At 41.3% G+C, this 20,489-nt stretch overlaps 8 protein-coding genes across 8 annotated transcripts; 4 read left to right on the forward strand and 4 right to left on the reverse strand.

The window, feature by feature from the left end:
• Window positions 1–408: 408 nt before the first annotated feature.
• Window positions 409–3,684, reverse strand: LOC135335295 (heparanase-like). Its single transcript, XM_064530745.1, has 9 exons — window positions 3,573–3,684; window positions 2,976–3,423; window positions 2,506–2,662; window positions 2,407–2,457; window positions 2,150–2,350; window positions 1,779–1,890; window positions 1,443–1,558; window positions 991–1,140; window positions 409–681 (listed from the first exon to the last, which is right to left on the reverse strand). Exons 1-9 carry the CDS (start codon window positions 3,636–3,638, stop codon window positions 525–527), a joined length of 1,458 nt encoding a protein of 485 aa, XP_064386815.1. The 5' UTR covers window positions 3,639–3,684; the 3' UTR covers window positions 409–524.
• A 16-nt stretch (window positions 3,685–3,700) lies between these two features.
• On the forward strand, window positions 3,701–5,973 carry LOC135335297 (probable splicing factor YJU2B). Its single transcript, XM_064530748.1, has 7 exons — window positions 3,701–3,837; window positions 3,904–3,957; window positions 4,033–4,112; window positions 4,322–4,496; window positions 4,790–4,984; window positions 5,273–5,335; window positions 5,479–5,973. The coding sequence occupies exons 1-7, from the start codon at window positions 3,835–3,837 to the stop codon at window positions 5,860–5,862; spliced, it is 954 nt and encodes a 317-aa protein (XP_064386818.1). The 5' UTR covers window positions 3,701–3,834; the 3' UTR covers window positions 5,863–5,973.
• Window positions 5,957–7,291, reverse strand: LOC135335299 (NADH dehydrogenase [ubiquinone] 1 beta subcomplex subunit 7-like). Its single transcript, XM_064530750.1, has 3 exons — window positions 7,129–7,291; window positions 6,423–6,591; window positions 5,957–6,151 (listed from the first exon to the last, which is right to left on the reverse strand). The coding sequence occupies exons 1-3, from the start codon at window positions 7,148–7,150 to the stop codon at window positions 6,097–6,099; spliced, it is 246 nt and encodes an 81-aa protein (XP_064386820.1). The 5' UTR covers window positions 7,151–7,291; the 3' UTR covers window positions 5,957–6,096.
• A 25-nt stretch (window positions 7,292–7,316) lies between these two features.
• On the forward strand, window positions 7,317–8,041 carry LOC135335298 (transcription elongation factor 1 homolog). The gene is made up of 3 exons (XM_064530749.1): window positions 7,317–7,568; window positions 7,628–7,698; window positions 7,760–8,041. The coding sequence occupies exons 1-3, from the start codon at window positions 7,456–7,458 to the stop codon at window positions 7,822–7,824; spliced, it is 249 nt and encodes an 82-aa protein (XP_064386819.1). The 5' UTR covers window positions 7,317–7,455; the 3' UTR covers window positions 7,825–8,041.
• Window positions 8,042–8,244: 203 nt separating this feature from the next.
• Window positions 8,245–9,488, reverse strand: LOC135335296 (N-acylethanolamine-hydrolyzing acid amidase-like). Its single transcript, XM_064530747.1, has one exon. The coding sequence runs from the start codon at window positions 9,443–9,445 to the stop codon at window positions 8,366–8,368; it is 1,080 nt and encodes a 359-aa protein (XP_064386817.1). The 5' UTR covers window positions 9,446–9,488; the 3' UTR covers window positions 8,245–8,365.
• Window positions 9,489–9,536: 48 nt separating this feature from the next.
• On the forward strand, window positions 9,537–11,975 carry LOC135335567 (uncharacterized). The gene is made up of 5 exons (XM_064531099.1): window positions 9,537–10,278; window positions 10,425–10,697; window positions 10,773–10,984; window positions 11,073–11,302; window positions 11,469–11,975. The coding sequence occupies exons 1-5, from the start codon at window positions 9,610–9,612 to the stop codon at window positions 11,807–11,809; spliced, it is 1,725 nt and encodes a 574-aa protein (XP_064387169.1). The 5' UTR covers window positions 9,537–9,609; the 3' UTR covers window positions 11,810–11,975.
• On the reverse strand, window positions 11,801–18,860 carry LOC135335566 (tubulin polyglutamylase TTLL7-like). Its single transcript, XM_064531098.1, has 17 exons — window positions 18,724–18,860; window positions 18,569–18,626; window positions 18,232–18,295; window positions 18,108–18,175; window positions 17,644–17,802; window positions 17,422–17,494; window positions 16,809–16,952; window positions 16,290–16,454; window positions 15,839–16,092; window positions 15,368–15,464; window positions 14,909–14,956; window positions 14,502–14,658; window positions 14,231–14,295; window positions 13,587–13,862; window positions 13,077–13,318; window positions 12,407–12,574; window positions 11,801–12,177 (listed from the first exon to the last, which is right to left on the reverse strand). Exons 1-17 carry the CDS (start codon window positions 18,833–18,835, stop codon window positions 12,006–12,008), a joined length of 2,322 nt encoding a protein of 773 aa, XP_064387168.1. The 5' UTR covers window positions 18,836–18,860; the 3' UTR covers window positions 11,801–12,005.
• A 122-nt stretch (window positions 18,861–18,982) lies between these two features.
• On the forward strand, window positions 18,983–20,162 carry LOC135335568 (cyanocobalamin reductase / alkylcobalamin dealkylase-like). The gene is made up of 2 exons (XM_064531100.1): window positions 18,983–19,119; window positions 19,196–20,162. The coding sequence occupies exons 1-2, from the start codon at window positions 19,111–19,113 to the stop codon at window positions 19,940–19,942; spliced, it is 756 nt and encodes a 251-aa protein (XP_064387170.1). The 5' UTR covers window positions 18,983–19,110; the 3' UTR covers window positions 19,943–20,162.
• Window positions 20,163–20,489: the final 327 nt, after the last annotated feature.

The raw sequence follows: 20,489 nt of genomic DNA on the forward strand, positions 1-20,489 counted from the left end.
GGTCTTTTTCTATAAAAATAATTATTATTATTGTGAATTTTAGCAAATTTGTAATTAACGCTAATTAGGTAGATTACCCTAAAACGCATTTAAAAAAATTATCTGCCTGACTCCAAACCGAGCTCCAAACTTCCATTCAACAAAATTACTTGACAAAAAACTCATACTCTTACATCTTTTGACAAATAATTGTGTCAATCAAATCTGCCAAAATTAATACCCTAAAAAACTGAAAAATAAAATTACTACCTGACTCGTAACATTAAGGTAGTCCTCTGTTTATGAGTCTAGCTGCTGGGAAGTATACATGTACGTAGTTATTATTAAAACTAACTACTGAAATAAATCAACTGTTGTATAGATAGTGACTGCTGTTATTATTACGGTTATTTTTTTGTGCACAATTAGTGTAATTAAAATAATAGTCATTCTCAAATTTCCAAAATGTCCAAGATGTGTACAAAACAATTAAAGTGTTTGTCCTCTATCATAGCAAAAAAAAAGTATAAAGTTGCAGCACTTGATCACATACAAGCCTTTGCTTTGGTGTCTTTAAAGACGTAGAACCCGAACGAGAGTGCTGGGAGGTGTAAGGTGGGTGTGGCTGACTGCTGGAGAGGGGGCAGGTCAGGGAGGCTATCGTTGTTCAGTGACAAGACCACTCCGTTCAGAGCCACCTCCCTGTAGGGGGGAAGGGGTTAGCAACAATAAATATGAAAACAACACAATGTTATAAATATGTACACTGTACTAGAATTCTCTGAGAGCCTAAAAATAATTTACATGTACAAAAAACCTTTGGCCCTTATACAGAGGTGGCTTTTGTTGAGGGGTGTTGTATACAAACCATTAATTTAGGATCTGCATGTGTGCCTGCCTGGCCTATATATGCCGTAGTTAGCCTTTCTTCATGCAGGGATGGTCGTTGAGGTTACACTGTACCATATAATTAAGATACACGATAGTTATAGGTCCAGCTGCTGCGCTTACTTGCTGAGTACGTTGGTGGTGTTTCCCGGGGGAGAGAGCCAGTAGACATCTCTCGGAGCAGCTGCCAGGGAGGGGGACATGAGAGTGGCAGTCGTGTCATACGTGTGGAGATTCAGGACAAGCAGAACCACATCTCCAGACGGGTACGCTCTGTATGGGAGGAGAGAGGGGGAATATTTATATGATCATAATTATTGCCAATTAGGCAGTTAATAAACATGTTCATGCACAAACACTAGGAAATACAACAGTAGCTAGCAATTCAAAGTCATGTATGGCCGATGAGCCATTTGAACGTATTTGGTGGTTTTAATTTGGCATCTCAGACGTGGCTACTGCTGCAATGACGTTGTGTCCACCGGAAAACTCTAATTAGACGGTTTTAAATTTCGGTAAAATCCGCTAAATCACCAAATAAAACACCCACCAGTACGGTACATGTAGTAACTCACGGTTGCCTAGCGCAGTGTGCGTAGACCCTGACATGTCTCCCATGGTCCAGTGCTCCACTAACATTCAATACATTCACTCCCACCAACCTCTTGTGCAGCACTGACAACCAGTAGTCCTGTATGCAAGCATGCACATAATTATTACAGTACAGTGACAATACACAGAAACAAGGGGGGGGAGATTGTCGGGTAGAAAGTGGAGAGAGTCGGGAAGAGTGGGTAAGAAAGGGGGACAGTAGGAGAGAGTATAAATACATCAACAACAATTTCAATCAGCTCAGCCTATAATAGTGCAATGTCCTAACTGGTATATGATTGTGGTATATATTGTCGTACTGGTAATGGGTTGAAGGAGGAGTCCAGAAGAGAGTAGGAACCTCCAATATAGTCTTGCCTGAACACTCTGGAGGTGTTGGTGAGGGCAGCCACACCAAGCTTGTCCAACCACCTACATGTACAATTATACACAACCATGCAGGAGTGCATGTGCACGATAATAAACTGAAATGTAAGCTAAGAAACATTGTAAACGTATAGCGGGTAATTTTCGTCGGTGCAAATTTTCGTATGAACTGTCCATTTAATATTTGTACAGCTCAGGAAAATGACGTTGAATCAAAAAAGTTCATTTTTGTTGAATACGAAAAATGCGAAAATTTCCACCATACGAAAATAACCCGCTGTATATACAGTATCTTTACACGCACATGAATCCTGATACAAAGCTGCTTGACAGAACTGGTGTACCACCTCCATAACAACTGGATGTCTCTCCAAGCCATAGCTCAGCCTTGGGGAGATATTTAAATGCGTAGCTCTTAGCTTCTTTGGCTTCATTGATGAACGAGTCTAGTACAGCAACATTGAACATGTCTGGCAACACAGCTTTGGCTCCATTTAGATAGTAACTGCATGAGAAGGAGATATACACATTCACCTTTTTGTAGGAGATATTATTACTTACTGATGCCATGTAACTGCTTGGATAGCACTTGGGTCCACATGTGACAGAAAGCTGCATGTAACGGAAATCAAAGTCAATAAAATTAATGAGACGTATTACCTGGTAAAGAAGGCACCTCGATTCAGAGTAGCTACGTCAGGGCCGCCAATGTATTGTGGTGAGATTTGTAATTCAACCAGTAGATCTTTAAGGGTCTTGAAATCCATTGCCAGCTGCTCTGCTTTCACACTGATATTCTCAGAAAATAAATCTGGTTCTGCAAATTGAGATGGAGTAATCAAATGTACCGTATACTATAGCGGGTATATTTCAGGGTGTAAATGTTCGCGGTTTTCGGTGATTAAGCATGTACTGCGAACATTTATAGATATATACCCCACTAATTTCATATCGCATGCTAGCCTCCTTCCTAACCCTAAGTGAAGTGGGAAGTGCGGCCTGGGATCGAGGCTAATCGCATGCATGCATTGCGCGCTGCAAAAAGGCTGCTATTCCGTGCAAATAAAATCTGTGAAAACTTTCGCGGAAAAGTTTCTACCCTCAAAATGTACATGTACCCGTTATATTACCATTTCCCAGTTCCCAGTTAACGAGTTGTGCTTTTTCTGCAGAGTACTTCAACAGATCTCTGGCATTGCTGCTGTCCCAGGAGCCATCTTTATTACGCAGGAGAACATTTAGTCCAAAAATAAAGTCCCAGCCAGCTATATCATATACAAACTGGGTGATGGCGAACCAATCTTCAATCGTCATATTGAAATTAGCCATGGGGCTCTTGTCTTCTTGTGGTAACTCATTTCTGCTCTGATTTTTCTGAAAAATTAGATAATCTTGTGATGTTCCACCTATTCTCAGCATTGTAGGGCGCAGAGCTTGTGCAAGGTTGAGCATCTTGGAAGTAGTGAAGTCAAATTTTGTCCATTCTCCTCTACCCACTGATCCTGCGTCAATGGTGACAGAGAGGAACTGATCACTCACCACACACTGCACAGTGTCCAGGTTTACTGTAATCTCATTCTGTAGGGAAAACTAACTTTAGAAGTGTGGAAAAAAGCAAGATCACTGATGTGTAGACTACGTACATTTCTACATGTTTAGGAAGCTACAGGTACCTAGGTTGACAGCTCCTAATAGTTAGGTTATAGCTATAGACAGAGTGCTCTTACAGTATCAGCAGCAGCGATGGAGATCAAAGAGGCGAGCAGGAGCAGACAAGAACATGAAGAAGACATCTTGTTCCCTAACAAGCCCCGCCCCCTTTTTTTGCCTTCATAGTACACACTACTAGAGATCAACCTTTACCCTAAAAAGGCGTGGTTTCTAGTCTTGCTTATTTTATTTCAGAGGCCCTAGCTAGCTCTAGCTCTCTCGACTCATCTGATCTGCTCATTCTCTTTTACTGTGCTTTTAACAGCTTACTGGTTCAGTATGGTAAGTGCCTAGCCTCCTATCACTGTAAGAGAGTGTTAAGTTATCCTTGCTCTAACCAACTCACAGTCTGATCGTAAAGCTGTCAACAAGTACTACCCTCCAGAATGGACCCCAGACAAGGTACATACAATGACTGGCTGGGTAGACACTGCACAGGTCATGCTAGTATGAATGTGTTGTTGTGTGTGTGTGTAGGGCTCCATCAACAAGTTCCGAGGGTCCCACCCTCTCAGGGACAGAGCCAGGAAACTGGACCAAGGAATCATGATAATCAGGCCAGTAGTGACGGTACAGTACAATCGATACAGTACAGTACAAAGCTATCTTTTACCATAATTATACTTTGACTGCCCATAGAGTATAGATCGATCCTCTGATTTGTCTGCTTCAGAGCTGTGTCACTTTAATATTCTTTGATGGCTTTCGAGGCCACATCCCACTGTTTTAATATTGATAATATTACTATACCGAGATTTTTTTATAGGTTTGAGCTCCCTTTCAACGTGTGGTGTGGTGGGTGTGGGGAGCACCTGGGTATGGGGGTGCGGTTCAACGCTGAGAAGACACAAGTGGGCAAGTACTACAGCACACCCATCTTCAAGTTCAGAATGAAGTGCCATCTCTGTCAAAGCCACTTTGAAATACAGACCGACCCTCAGGTTTGCTTACCAAATTTTGTACTTTTCACCCGCTTGTAATTGTATGTGTCCTACGCTTTTTGTCAAAATTAATACGCTTATGAAAGAGCTTCATTAAACTGTCGATCCAAACCCAAGTTACATGTGTGGCATTCAAAAAGTACTATCCTACAATGTACATACAGCGTATTGTCTAATGTAAATTGTAGAACGTCTTAAGGCCATGCTAATGATTGCCCAGTGTTGTAACTATATTATATCAACATAATGTTTTGAGTTGTGTTTGATATTACACCCCTCCTCTCTCAAATTAGAACTTCGACTATGTGGTGGTGAAAGGTGCCTCAAGGAAGAATGAACGATGGGAGCACACTGAAGGGGAGACAATGGCGATAGAGGGCAAGTTAGAGACGGAGAAGTTGGCCTCTGATCCAATGTACCGCCTGGAACACAATGTCGAGGATAAGAAGAAATCAGACGACGCAGCTCCTAGGATTTCCAAAATTATGGTTAGTTTAGTTTAGTGTGTGCTTAATATCATGTGTATGTACCGTATAGCGGGTACATTTCTAGGGTATAAATGTTCGCGGTTTTCGCTGATTAAGCATAACATTTTTATACCCACGAATTTAATATATCGCATGTATGCACATGCTGCAAAAAGGTTGCTATTCTGCAAAAACCTTTCTATGTATTAAATGGTCATTCCACGAAAGTTTATACCCTCTAAATAATATCCCCACTGTACGGTATGTAGTGACCACACACTAGCAGCTGCTATTACATGATGAATACAGGAGATGCATGAAGACAGACTGGATGATTTCACACTCAACCAACAGCTGAGAAAGACATTCAGAGTGAGCTATATAACTCTTATAGACCACTATACCTATTTTCTTATGAAGCTTGTTGTGGTACTTGTTATGTACGTAGCTTAACTTTTACTATTGTGTAAACCCATTAATTTTGTCACTGTCGATAATTTTTTGTTTCTCCACAGACAGAGAAGCATCGATTGAAAGAAAAAGCTTTGGAAGAGGAGAAACTTCAAATAAAGGCCTCAATCTCAGTACCCCTTGTGGAGGAGCATAGTGACGATGTACAGCTGGCACAGAAGACAGCATTCACAGCCAAATCATCAGTAGGAGACAAAAAGAGAAAAAGACTCGAAATACGTACGCAATCAGTTTTCAGTGGTTCCAGCTCCTCCAAGAAAGTAAATAAAACTGGATCTACGAGCTCCTCACAAGCTAAGATGGCACTGCTCAAGGCCTGTACTTCAGGCAGCAAGAGGAGTGGTGGTGGTGGTGGTGGTGGTGGTGGAGGAGGTGTGAGGGGTCTCAGGAACTCTTTAGGAATTAGACCAAGAACACAAACTTTGTGACAGTGTGTGTGTGTGTGTGTTATGTATTCCTGTTACAATATTATTGTTCTCAGTATAATTATATAAAAATTTACGTGTACATTATACTTACCTATTCAATCCACGATTTTTGCATTTGAAACAAATTCATAATTATATCACATTAAATAATTATCTTAGTGCCACAACTATGAACAGGTGATACATTATAACAGTCACAGTTCTACAAAATAACAAGAGAATGGTGAGTGGGTGTCAAGCTTTGTCTGACTTTTGTTGACTTCTCTTTTGTCTAACTCTGTCAAGATAGCTGCATGGGAATCAAAGTGCATCGTCAATAATAAGCAAATGAACAATAAATATACTAATGTATAGCTATAGAGTATACAGTAATTAGTAGGGACAGCCTAAAAGGCTGCAATGGCATTCCAAGTAAGCAAAACTAGGCATAACTCGAGAACCAAGCATTATTTTGCAAATCCATGAATTAAAATCCATGACTATATAAAATTATTAAAGCCTAGAAGAGGAATAGTAAATACTGTAGAATGGCAGCAGACGAACTCCCACTCTCTACTCACTCCTGGAACTGACACTCCTCCCACGAGTGCTTCTCTTTCTTGCACTTCCACGGCAGATAGTAGTTTTCTTTACGGCACTTCATTAGAGGGATGAAGTAGTGTGCACAGTAGTCTCTCAGGTTGAGCGGCACCTGGGCTTCGGACATTTCTTCAGATGTCACCTGCATCTCTAGAGGGGGAGGGGGGTAGCCTGAATAATAAATTATGCCCGATAGATATATACATCCTATTGACTGTACCTAGCATTGTAGATCAGCAACTTCTAAAGCTAGAGAAATTTTGCTAGCTGCGCTGGTAAAACTGCAATGTTATGCTCAAGATCAATATTTTTAGCTTATAAATGTTTACTATGGAATGAACACAAACAATTATTATGAACTCATTATTTTACGAACATGTAATTATAAATCAAGTTAGTCACTATCTTATACTTAATTTTTGTTTAGACCTTGCCATGTCTTGAACATACATTGCAAAACCATTTTGTTATGGTTTTGTATGTTTTAAGCGCATGAGTCCTAGGTACATTTATTTATCTATTGATAGATAGACTACTACTTTCATTGCAATATTTTTGTAACATTGTATATAACTATTTCAATGAAAGATATTTCCCCCCCCTTCTAAAAGTGATAGTAATTATCCTCTTTACTTAGAAGCTCAGAGAGCCAGTTATAGGTTTACATAATGCAGTGAAGTTTCATACCTCTCTTGAATGGAGCTGCCATCCCTAGCTCACTTGTAAACCTGTGTGTTTCTTTCAGATTTCTTTCTTTTTTACTAAAGTTCAGAGGTCAATATTGTTCTAAATAATACACACCATCCGTACTCGACTTCCATTCGCCACGCCCATCTAACAAAGACTTTTGTAAAATTTGACCTTTAACCTCCTTTTTAAAGTGCGCTACATTTGGAGTCTAGTCAACGACGTCGTGTCTTTCATGTGAATAAGAAAAGTTGCATCACACTTACTTGCTTGGACTATATATAAATAGACTGAAAAGTAGCCGTCAACACACATCCGCACACAACCATGGGACGCCGAAAGAGCAAACGCAAGGCCCCTACAAAGAAGAGGGCAGGACCACTTGATTCTCAGTTCACATGTCCATTCTGTAACCATGAAAGATCCTGTGAAGTTGACATGTGAGTAGCGTACAAATGCTCTATATTTATTATTATCTTTTGATACGTTTATTCTGTAGGGATCGTCAAAGAAACACTGGTACTATAAGCTGTCGCGTATGCCTTGAAGATTTCCAAACTACCATTACCTGTAAGGGTATTTCACAATGTCTTTCATTCATTCGTTCACTTTATTTCCATTCTCCGTACAGATCTTTCCGAGGCAATTGATGTGTACAGCGACTGGATAGACGCGTGTGAATCTGCCAATAAATGAACACTTCTCAACGAGTCACTCTCTCCCTTTCTTTGCTCGTTTTTCTCTATTTGTGATTTTATATTCATTTCTGTAATGCTCAAAGTGAACTCTGTTTGTTTTTATTGTCTCAACGATGCAACCAAGCCCACCTTCCACAATAATTTCGTTATCTCAGCACTCACCATTGTTATTGTTATCGCTATTAGCTACACTTGCAATGTTATTGTGCAATCAATTTTATGAGGGAAGCCATAATTATTATAATGAAAGTTATTATGGTCAGGCCATAGGCAATAGGGGGCTTTAGGGGCTGAAGCCCCCCACGTTCAGTTTTTGGGTCAGCGAGCCCTGCCAACCTCAGCCCCCCCCCCCACTTGTCTTTAAAATTATCTACACCCCGGCCTGTAATACTACATTAAAGACGTACATTGTATTGCATTGCACTAAAAAACACTTCATCGTGTAAATGACTTACAAAAAAATACACATAATAATAATTATAGGCACACAGACATGTTCTTGGAAACTAACATGTTCTTGGAAACTAAATCGTCCACAATCAGGGCGTTCGAATCCAGGTTGTGTAGATGGAGGGTAGATGAGCAGACATGATAACAGTGTACATAGTACCATTATTCAGCACGGGGGGTGTGGAGAGAACCTCGTATAGGCCCCCCCACCCCAGGCTGTCACGAGTGAGCTCGTTCATTGCTTTAATTGCAGGGTCTCGTCTATTATCACTCGAAGGGGGTGGTACCCAATGGTCGTAGTTGGTCTCCACGAGAAACCAGCGCCCGTTGAAAGCATCAAGCATCCATAAATCAACAGCTGCAAGTCGGTCTCGTGTAATCACTGCACCTTGCCTCGCCGTGGTACCTCCGATAATAATATAGCTCGGTGCAATCAACGGTTTATCAGCCAACACACGGACAGCTTCATCAAACGTCATATCTGGATCAGCGAGAGTGTCTCGAATGAGAAGTGCAGACACTCCATGCGTGCCAGCTAGTAGAGCCTCTAAAGCATTCATCCACCAATCTCCTTGGTCTCTCTCGTCGAGTGTGATGGTGTATCCGTGCGGTTTCTGGCCAGTAAGAAGACCAACCATGCCTGCAAATGTTGTCCCTGTGTACACAGTCTTGCCACCTTTCTGGAAGTTGACCACAATCGTTAATCCTCTTAAAATATTGCCGAAATTGTAGTCCAAATTACGAGCGTGGTATATTGTACCATTCAACGTCTCGGCAACAATACTTGTACAAGCTTTTGCTTCAGGTTTTCCGCCGTGTCCAAATGCAGTCACTTCGTATAACGTATTACCGAGAATGAGCTCGCCGACAGTCAAGCCCTTGATCGATTCTGTTATTCCAACAATCTCAAGGTTATAAGGATACGGAATGTATTTCTCCACATCTTGTCCTATGAGGCTCACAAGGTCCACCGTTCCAGGGGGCACCATTGCTTTGATCTCTTTGACTAAGTTTAATATTCCTTCAGCATTGTCTAGGGCCACTTCCTTCCATCTCTGCTCGGGGGGAAGGTCGAGGTTGATGGAGTATGTCTTTGGGTTGCTGTCTTTGAAACAAGATGCATGCACGACCAGTAGCGCAGCTATAACCAGAGCAGCCTTGAAAACCATAGTTCCAACTTCTTGTGTTTACCTGTAGACTGGCTCGTGACCGCAATTGTTGAGGGGAGTGGCTGGTTTGCAAAAAGGTGGGTGGGTCTGAATACAGTGCTAGTGCTAGTGTGTAGGATCTAGGACTGTATAGGTGCAGAAAAATGATTAGCAGCTAGCTAGCCATGACAAACAGAGTGAGCAGTCACCATGCCTGGAGTCAAGAGACCAATCTTAGGCTCAAGAATCCAAGAGTCAAGAGGCAGCTTGGCAGTACCAGTGCTGGATGGATAACTCCCCTGCAGTTACATCAATCAAGACCCCCTAGCCCTGCATACTCAACACAAGCTAGCTCCAAAGCATCTACTAGACTACACTCTGGGAGAAAGGCTGCTACTAGGCCTAACTCAAGAGCAAGTGAATCCTATTCAAGGCTAGACTCAAGATTGCAGAGCTCATCTGCGGCTTCATTACGGTCCGTCTCACTGGGTACATTTTCTAAACCACTCAAGCTGGCACCCAGGTCTCAGTCATCTCAGGGATTTCAAAGCAAGTGGTCAACAGTTTCTAGGCCCTCCTCCGGTAGCATTACCCCACCCCAAGGCTTCGATCTGGCCTCATATATCAAGCAAAACGGATCAGCTAGAGGGATTGTTATTGGACGTAATGGACAACCCACATCTGACAACTATTTCGATGCTTACCTAACACAGTGTGAAAGCGAACTGTTTACAAAACAGACAGAGATTGATTCGGAAGAGAGTTCATCCAACATGTCTGAGACAAGTGACAGTGCAGCTAGAAGACACCAGTCTGTTCCTTTGTGTTGGGAAGAGCAACTTGCACTATCAGAGGTGAGGGTGCATGTATGCTATTGACAGTCGATATGTTCCAACGAGCTAGGAACTCTACAAAATCTAAAGTATTATTTTGCTAGCAAACTAACTGATTCTATTATGCTGCTTTTTACCATAACTCATGCACACACCTTGATTATTAGCCTGAGTATCTACGCTACGTCTCCCCTACACCATTGAGGAATAGTGTGCAAACAAGTGCTCCAAACGGACAACAGCAATTCATGAACAATTTAAAAGTGAAATTGATGCTTAATAACCGGTGTCTGCTTGACACTACTTGTGTCAAGTTTCTGCAAGAGTCAGCAACAATATTACCCAATCAAGATACAAGTACAATTGCCGAAGAGCAGTCTCCAAATCAGTGTCACATTCTGGACATACTATTGTACGGTTTAAATCAACACGCACAACAGGTAAATGTCTACTATTAATTTTTTCAGTGTTCAGCTATGACATTATCATACTGCACGGATTTGTTACACATGCAGGAACTTGAAAAGCAGACATTTGAAGTGTGTATAGTAAAACGTGATCGTTCAGGCACTGGTGAATCTGTTAGTGTGTTCAAGGATCTAACTGCAAGGAGGCTGCTCAAGTATGTGTCTGTAATCAAAGTTCATCTTGATGTAGTTCAAACTGGGAGGATGGAGTCACTGGATAGCCAGCTGAGCAGTGTGACAGTTGTGTATGGAAAACAAAGGTATATAATATAGCATACAAATATACAGTCAGTTGTTATAATCCAGCTTATGACTATGTAAGACTATAATCACACATTTTTATTGCAGATTGCTACTATTCTCAGCTCAGTTGCAGTCCTATCTTGACTCCCCCCTTGAACGTGTTAGCACACAACCTAGCTGCAATGGTTTTGCCAAGCAGCTCCATTCACAGCTTCTCGAGACCCAAATGAAAGAGAAATCGCACGTGGGCACACCGGACATTCCTGAGAAGTTCTTCCACAAGAGAACCAGCTACTGCAATCAGGAGGACGATGAAGACAGGACAGATATTGCCCGTGAGTGTGTGTACATCTATCGTGTAAATAATAGCATGTATCAGTACACATGCTAATGTTTTATGCTATAATTATTATAATTATTAACGGAGTTTATAATAATTATTATAGATGCACTGTCAGACTACTCTTCTCACTGTAAAAATAATAATAATTATGCACACAGTGATCTCGAGCTACCTCCCAGAGTTGCGACTGACTGAACATGAAGAGATCTCCTCACCCAGCCACGCTACACTAGTAGCTACAGTGCACAATAATGACCCAACATTGACTGGCCCCACTCCACTCTGCACCAGTGTACCCCATTCGGGTAACAAGCGAGCTCCCAAAATCATCATTGTTCCATCTGCAAGTGAGAAGTGCCACCCAGGGAGTATGCAGTACACTTGCGGTGAGAAAGAGAACGAAAAGACGTTGGACAGTTTGATCAAGCATTATCAGGAGGACGAGAGTGGAGCTTTCACTACAATTACAAATAGCTGGATTGGACAGTACTTTCAATGAGACACAACATTGTTTCTTTTCAATTTTGTTCGCATAATCAATCAATTACAAAACTGATTTTCAAACATTGTAACATTATGTTAGTAGACAGTCTCTATGGCCAACTCTGAGAGGCCAGAATAAATAAAGTTATAAATAAGTTATAAAAAAAAGTAGATATTATTTATAGCCAGTCACTTCTTGATTCAATAAATAATCAGGGGAACCTCAGGTCAGTTTGCCTGAATCTTGTGGGAGGGGGCCTGTTGGAAGTGATTCTTGTTTGAGAGTACGGTCGCTGCTTGATCGAGTATGAGGGATGGGGTATCACAACAGGGAGGCTGGGGCACTTGGGGATAGAGGAGGGACGACGGGACGAGGTGGGGATTCTAAAGTATGTGTGTGTGTGTGGGGGGGGGGTGATGAGACTGTGAATAAAGTATCACATACACAGCAAGTTATTCATTCGAAAAATCAAAGAAATAGCCCATGATTTTTTAAAGGAAACAAACGTTTATAGGACTGAAACAATAGCTACATGTACATACACAGTATTGTACAGGTGTCAATACTTACTTGTAAGTACGTAGCTATATAGGGTACGGAGATCAAACAAACCTTTTACATGAAGTAGATTTTGATTGCCTTTTGGGCCTGTGCAAGTGGTGGTAGTAGTAGCCGGCAATGAGAGTGGACTGACATAACTCAACCACCTTCCTACAGCACACTATTTCTGTCATTGACAGAACTTCAGACTTGTCTCTGAAATCAGCCTCCCAGGATTTACTGCAAAGAGCATTCATAGCATTCCAATCTATATCTCCACTGTACATGTACGGAGTTATCATAGGTGGCAGGTTAAATCATACATGTAATTAACTAAGCTCCAGAGGCGATAAAGTATTATAGCTGATGTTCTTTATGGGGAGCACCTTCGTAAGGCAATATTGCCTATAATTATATGAGTGACCCTAATTTCCCCTGTGGATAAAGTTATTCATATACCATTGAATTAAATGCACATGATCTATGTCCCCTTTTTCATTGGCTAACTAGAGCTAGCAACATTACATAGCTGGTTATTTTCGTATGGTAAAAATGTGTTCGTATTATTCGTATTGTATAGCATCATACGAAAATTAATTATTCTACTGCAATACACTATCTTTATATCGTCAAGCAATCAGGAACTATCGGGAATAGTTCCCTAGCTGTAAACACACTCAAAGTGGGATCTAAATTGTACACAATTTTAGTAGCTACACGTATATAATGAGGTATTACTCACTGCAAAGGCACGAATACAGACCACAGTCCCTTGCCCCCTCTCGACAATAAGTAGCTGAACAATCTGTTGAGGACGTGAAACAGTTTCACTGAGTCCAGGTTGGTGGTTCTCCAGTGAGATTGCAGGAGGCGTTTGATTAAGTCCTTGAGAGGTACAAGTAGCTGCTTCCTCTTGGTACTGTCCAGAGACACCATCCAGAATGATGCTATATTCGGGCGATGGGTCAACAAGTCAGCATTGATCTGTAGGAAATACATATTACGTGCCTCTACAATTAAACACCATTGGAATACTCATTATAACGCTCTTATGAATTAGCGCTAGCTATCCCATTTTCATGCTTTTTTCAATAATGGAATCTGAAAGCAATCACTGATCCACGTGTCCAATTATAGGCCTTAATTTTCAAAGACCTACAAAATGCATCAAGTTTGCACAAATATTATGCACATTCAAAGTTACAACAAATCAACTCTCTGAGCAATAATGTAAGTACATGCAGGTCCCTACCTCCTCCAACACTCTGTGCACCTCGTCCTGGGTCTTGAGTGGGTAGCTAGGCTTGGTATCATTGAGTGACATCATCATTCGCTGAACTTGTTCCTCCTCGGCTACACGAGCTGCCATCACAGCATACATTGTGTCCATGGGCGAGTGGCTATCGGCCACAGAGAGTGGTTGGTAGTGACTGGTGGCTGGACGGATGTATGAGAGACGTGGGGGAGAGTCTGGTCCGTGCTGCTCCTGGTATTCGTATTGGGAGAGGAGGTCCATCAACTCATGCTCCTGTGTGTGTATGTGTGTGTGTGTGTGTGTGTGTGTGTGTGTGTGTGTGTGTGTGTGTGTGTGTGTGTGTGTGTGTGTGTGTGTGGGTGTGTGTGTGTGTGTGTGCGTGTGTGTGTGTAGTGGAACAAGTAACTATGTACCACACAATATAACATAATTATACATGCCGATGGGCATTCTAATGTGGAGCTATTACAATTATGCTGAGTAGAGTAGCAACACTCTATGGACAAGTGTTTGCTTGCATGGCCTCTGTGAACGGGTTTAGTTGAGAGCTCCTACAACGTACAAATGAGGAGTGTGGTTTGTGTTCTCCCACCAACCTCATACCAGTGAATTAGCTATCATGTAGCAAATTAATTACTTACCTTGAGTGTTTGTAGAGAAGAGAAGAAGCTGCGTCGTCTAGACCGACTCCCCGGCTGACTCCTACCTGTACCAACCCCAGCATTATGTAGCATTTTGATTACAATAAATGACAGTAGCAACCACTATAAAGTTCCCGTTCAGTAGTACGCAATACGGCGCAAAATAAACGCTAAAAGTATAAATCTATAAACGTACTGAGGTATAAATGGAATGGGATTTCTATATTGACCGCTACTGTACTACATACTTAGATTGATTACACAGGCTCACCAACGAGACATATTTTTGCGGCTGTTTCCAGGAGGCCCTCATATATCCGCGCCCTGCTCCAGTCTGTGGTAGGGTACACACGCACGTAGTCTCCCATGCACTCATTCTCGTGGTCTTTCAGTGCTTTCTGTCGACGTATGGTCAGTAATCTCTCCTTCTACAGATAAATACAACACTGTTAACACACGTGATGGGCACAAGCTCATCACTGCATGCATAGGATGTATGCGGCCCATAGAAATTGCCACGTATATTATTGCAGCAATTGTTTTGCAAAGGTAGGCTATAATAAGTATACCTTTCTACTACTATATAATTATCTCTATGTATGCAGGAGTTGTAACGATTAAATTTGATGAGAGGCAAATCATTATTCGTGAACATGATGGCTGTTTCCCGGTACTTACCACTTCTTCCTTCTTTTTCTTGATCTCGTAGTCTGCCTCTTCTTGCTCCTAGAGAAATAGTGAGCAAAATGTCAAGCATGGCAAATATTATTAGTTCTAGAAGAGTAGTAAAGCCTTTTTCAGAAATTGGATCCACGGAATTCAAGCTATGGCAGCTGAAAGAGTCCCAACCATTGATTAAACGGTGCAACAGCCATAATTTTAGTACCGTTGATCCAATATCAAGATTTCTGAAAGCTTAGTTTTTGAAAGGTATCTTTCTAAGCTTTCAGAAAATCATATGTTTATAGACCAACGTAACTAGCTAAAGTTATGGCCCTTCAAAGGTTATCTGAAAAACAAACAGTTTGGCAAACTACTTTCGGGAGGTATAGCAATCAATATCCCTGCCCCTGCAACATTATATATAGTGCTCTAAATTAATTACATGTAGATAAGTGAAGTGTCAGTCAAACTCACCCCTAGGAAGTCGTATCTAGACTTGCTGGGTGTCACTAGCAAACGTCTCCGACTAGCTACCTTGTGTGCCACGATACTCCGCTTACGATCTGCCGTACTGCATCAACAAAATTATGATAATCACATGACTTGTATGTGTACTAAGGTACTAGATCTGGGCAAAGGCAAGCACATACATTCCATTGTGATAGAGGTTTTGTTCAAATGTGCAGTCCAATTCTTACAGTCCTAGTATTAACTAGTCTACTGCCATATAGCGAGTTATTTTTGTATGATGGAAATTTTCGTATTGTAGAGGATCATACGAAAATTTAAACTACACTACTGCAATAGAATCAACGTCACTATCCTGAGCTGTACGAATATTTAGTTGGGCAGTACATACAACTTTTTCCCAACGAAAATTACTTGCTATACGGTATTTATTATAAAGAAGATGGATTCTGTAGGACAAACTATGATACAACATACCTCAGGTTAATAATGTTTAATGCATCTTTAACCACTCCTCTTTTAATCACCAGGTCAAGCGGTGCATCAGTACCAAAGCTTGGTGATCTGTTCACCTCGATCAGCCATGGCTTCAAGTCTTTATCCAAGAGGATATCAAATCCAAGGACCTCGAAACACTGACACTTCTCCTCGACAGATCTGCCTGGTCTGCAGGCACTGTACGAGTGGACCAGGTGTGGGTGCGCAACTATCAGCGTCTTGATTAGTATATCCTGTGTGTGTGGGGGTGTGTGCGCGTGGGTGTGTGTCTGTGTGGGTGTGTGTACAGGTAAGATAATGAATTTTAATATAGCATAACTCTTCAGAAGCTAATTTTAACGATGTTAGCTCAAATCATGGATTTTCAAATTAAGGCTTCTGTAAAACAAAATTATGTACATGTATGTTTGAATTTATGGGGTTCACTCACATATATTTTAGCCCACATCTCGCTAACATTGTAGCCATTGAGAGCCAGCCATCCATTGAAGTACTTGATAGTTCTCTTGGATCCTTTATCATAGCCCTCACTGGCATCAAAGCTGTCACTGTGCTTGTTGATCGAGTAGTTGGTCAAATGAATGAACTGCTCTTGCTATAACAGGGAGACACAGAATCAGGATCAGTTTCAAGCAGTTTGTACAGTGATTTAGGTTTAGAACAACATAACACAGGCAGCACGCAATCTTCAGAAGAGTATCATATACGTATGCTATGTTAGACAATTCACTGTACTCCAGCTGGCCAGTAATGTACTGTATTATTAGAGCGAGGATCAAACATATGCAAACTTCGCAAGGGTTAGAACGCATAGGGTCAATTTTTCTGCTGATTTGGCTCATTTGCAAACCTTTTTTTTTTCACCCACAAAATATTCTAGTAATACGGTAGTTGTTTTGCAATGTCACACACACCAATGTGATATACTGTGCTAGCGCTGCTGACTCACTATGTTCTCATCTGTAGGAGCAGTATAGTGTTGAGTGGAGAGGCGCACTAAACCATCCTTGTAGACAAATATCCTCAGAGGGTTGCAAGAGGTGATGAGTACATACACTCTCAGGTCCAGCTTGAAACCATCCAGTAGTAGGGGCTACAAGCATACACATAGTGAAGTACCTATTAGAGTCACACCACCAGAGCTTTATATCTAACAAGGTATAACACGCACGCACGGAGTTGTGGGCTCTTGAGTCAACAAAATTCATACGGCCGTCGTATAGACCACATAATGGCCCCATGAATCCCGGGAGGGTGTGAAATTAGTATAGCCAGATGGGCCATGAATACGGGCCCAGTATTCACTAGTATCATGCCAGACTGCAGGGCATGGGTCGCTTGCATGGCCTCTGTGAATGCATTTAGTTGAGAGCTCCTACAACGTACAAAATGAGGAGTGTGGTTTGTGTTCTCCCACCAACCTTGTACCAGTGAATAGGATTAGTGCTGAGAGAACACTCCTGTATGAGCGTTTAATTATTGTTCTGGGCCACACTCTAGGAATATTATTAAAGAAGAATTGATGGACGTGACCACATTTATACGTCATGTATATTACGTACCTTGTCAATATACTCTTGAACCACTACATTTTGATCTCGTGGTATGTCTTCAATCGACCGAGCCAGTGAAATACTGCACAAGCAAAATCAATCACTGATATTTGTTTTACAGCAAGAAATTTAGAGTTTCTAGCCTCAAATTTTATTTATAATTATTACTAGTAAAGGGTCATCACTATAATAGATCTGAAAAACATTTTTTACACATATTTTACTACTCACCCATTTCCCATTGATCCATTATGAGGCTTGATGATAAATGTTCGATTCCTTCTCTTTCGTTTGAGCTCCCTCATGTAAGAGCTGACTCCATTGTAGTCTCCAGGCAGTACCCAGGTCTGGGGGACAAAGCTGTACTCACTAGGATTCTCCTTCCTCATTCTGCAGATCAGTCAGACGTACATTAAACATCGTTTACCAGCGTGCAGCCTTTGTAATAACCGTATAGCAGGTATATTTCGAGGGAATAACTGTTATAGAATATGACCGTTAGAAAAGTGGATTTGATTTTCGCGGAATAGCAGCCTTTTTGCAGCATACAATATTAAATTCGTGGGTATAAATGTGAACGGTATAGGCTTTATCAGCGAAACATTTCTAACCTTGAAGTATACCCGCTCTACAGTATACCTAAACAGTGGTGATTGCAAGTAGACAAGTTAAAGTATTAAAGTGGGTATTCTAACCTTTGCATGTTACGGCCTAGCGAGTCTTTTCGAGAGATTTCACCCATTCCAGGAAAATGGTTGACTTTCTGCAAATAGAGACGTACGGTATGGTATAGTATGAGCTGAAAACCAGAGTTCTTACTTGGTAGTGTTTCATTTCTAGAAACTTCTCAAGTGAGATTGCTCCATCAATCCAGTACACGTCGCTATATAAATCATAACGGGAAAAATAATTACCGTATAGCGCGAAATTTTAATCAAGACACTTATTTCGTGGAATGGCCTCTAACAACGTTTTGTTGAAGCACTATTTGGTCAAATGACGTTGTGTCTCCTGTTAGCTAAGTAAGTATTTCGTGGACCTAATTTTCGTGGAGGATTGCTAACTCACGAAAATTTCGCGCTATACAATAGTACAGTAAGACATAAAATAATGATTAGATGAATCAACAAGAACGGCTGAGAATTTGGATTTTTACCATTCATTTGTGTCTGCATGTACGGTAGCCAGGCCCAGCTCCTTAGCAACAGTAGACACTGTAAAATTATGGATAATTTATCTTGATAGGTTGATAATGACTTAGTAATTGGTTTCCTAGACAACTGAATGCCCACAGTGTACATACATACTTACCAACTGCATATTTAGTGCCAGAGACATTAATCTTGAGTGTGTCATGATCTGTAAGACCTGTGTAAGAAGCCTTGCGTGGACCACACTGTTCATGTTTAGAAGCCATCAGCATCTCTTGAGAATTATGGGAAGAGCTGGTTGTTTACTAGAGTGGCTTCAGTAGAGACTAGCTTGCTCTAGAGTTAGCTAGTGCAGTTGCAAGGCTCAGGGTTAGGGCAATACTTACAGTGAGCCATTGCAAATACACATCACACTGAGCTAGCTAGCTAGCTAGCGCAAGGCTGGCTGAGCTGCTGTATGGTTTCTAAGGAGTGGGTGGAGCTATTAATTACAGAGTGGGCGTAAAAGCTCGTAGGGAAATTCCCTCAGTACACCCACAACAAGCTGATGACTAAGGTAAATGAAGCTAGCTAGCTAGCTATAAATCAATTAAGCATTGCACTGTGTTTATATCATGTTCCCTCTCATGCAGGCTGAAGCAATGTCTTCTCCACCTCCTGATCAGATTGTCTCGAAGCTGCAAGCTCACTGCGCACCTCTGGGTCTAGAATGCCACCCTTTTAAAGTCGGCTGGTACAATGGGGTCGTTCAAACCTCCTTTCGCCTACCCCATCACCCAGACACACTCGCTCTCATTATTATCAGTACCCCATCAATGTTTGAGCGAATATTCAAACCATTTTTAGGCTCAGCAGAGTTTCAGCCCGAGACAATGGACCCACTCGATCAGTGTATGAAAAAAACGTTTAAAGATCTCGCTGAATTGTTTGAAGACTTGCAAGTAGAGACAATCCATGACTTTGAATCTCATGCTAACAAGCGCCCCAAAGTGTTGGTACAGACTGCTGGACATGTAGCCGGGGCTGCTCGATACTATCAGCGAAATGACATCACTGGAACTGATCCGTGGGGCAAGGAGGAACGAATATACGGCGTGTCTATGCATCCAAAATATGGAGGGTGGTTCGCACTTCGTGGGGTGCTCATCTTCAAGGATATTTTGGTACCTGATTTGGAGCAGAAAGAACCGATAGATTGTGTACCAACGGATGAAATGAAGATTGATGTATTACACAAATACAACACATGTTGGAAGGATTGGACGTTCCGAGAAGTCTGTGTAAATGCTATCAAAGAAAGATACTCGGAAGAACAGAAGCTGTACTTTGAAACACCACCTAAAGGAAGACATAAACTGATTATGCAGTACCAGCTGTGAAAAATTAACTTGTGTTTGTAGCGTTGTACCCTGAACTCTGCATTGGTCACAACATAATGGCCACTCAAAGGAACTTACATGTGTGTTTCCACAGTACAGAGGTTTCTTGGTGTGTATTGTATTGCTTTTGTGGTAGTATCATCTCATCGCCATGGCGTTTGATATTGATTGGACAAAGTTTCCAACTTCATTTCAGCATATCTGAATACCACATCAATGGTCTGAATAACCATAACATAATTATTCTTATTAAATAAGAAACATGCATGTTGTAACGTTACGTTGTTGCAAAATGATGGTACACTTATCCTCAGCCAGCCCATAATTAGCTCTATGCTAGTAAGCTGCATGTGTTGGTGTATCAAGTGTGAATGTCTGACATATGAACCATTTTTTTATAAACATAAACTTTGAATTTAAAAAAAATTCAACTCATGCTAAATATGTTATACGTACGTCAAATTTTTTACTTCAACTGTACTGGTCCAAACATGGTCTACTGGGAACACCTGTATCGTGTTTCAATGTGTTCAATCCAACTACTAAT

Source organism: Halichondria panicea, chromosome 4 (assembly GCF_963675165.1).
Source record: "Halichondria panicea chromosome 4, odHalPani1.1, whole genome shotgun sequence".
Taxonomy (NCBI): domain Eukaryota; kingdom Metazoa; phylum Porifera; class Demospongiae; order Suberitida; family Halichondriidae; genus Halichondria; species Halichondria panicea.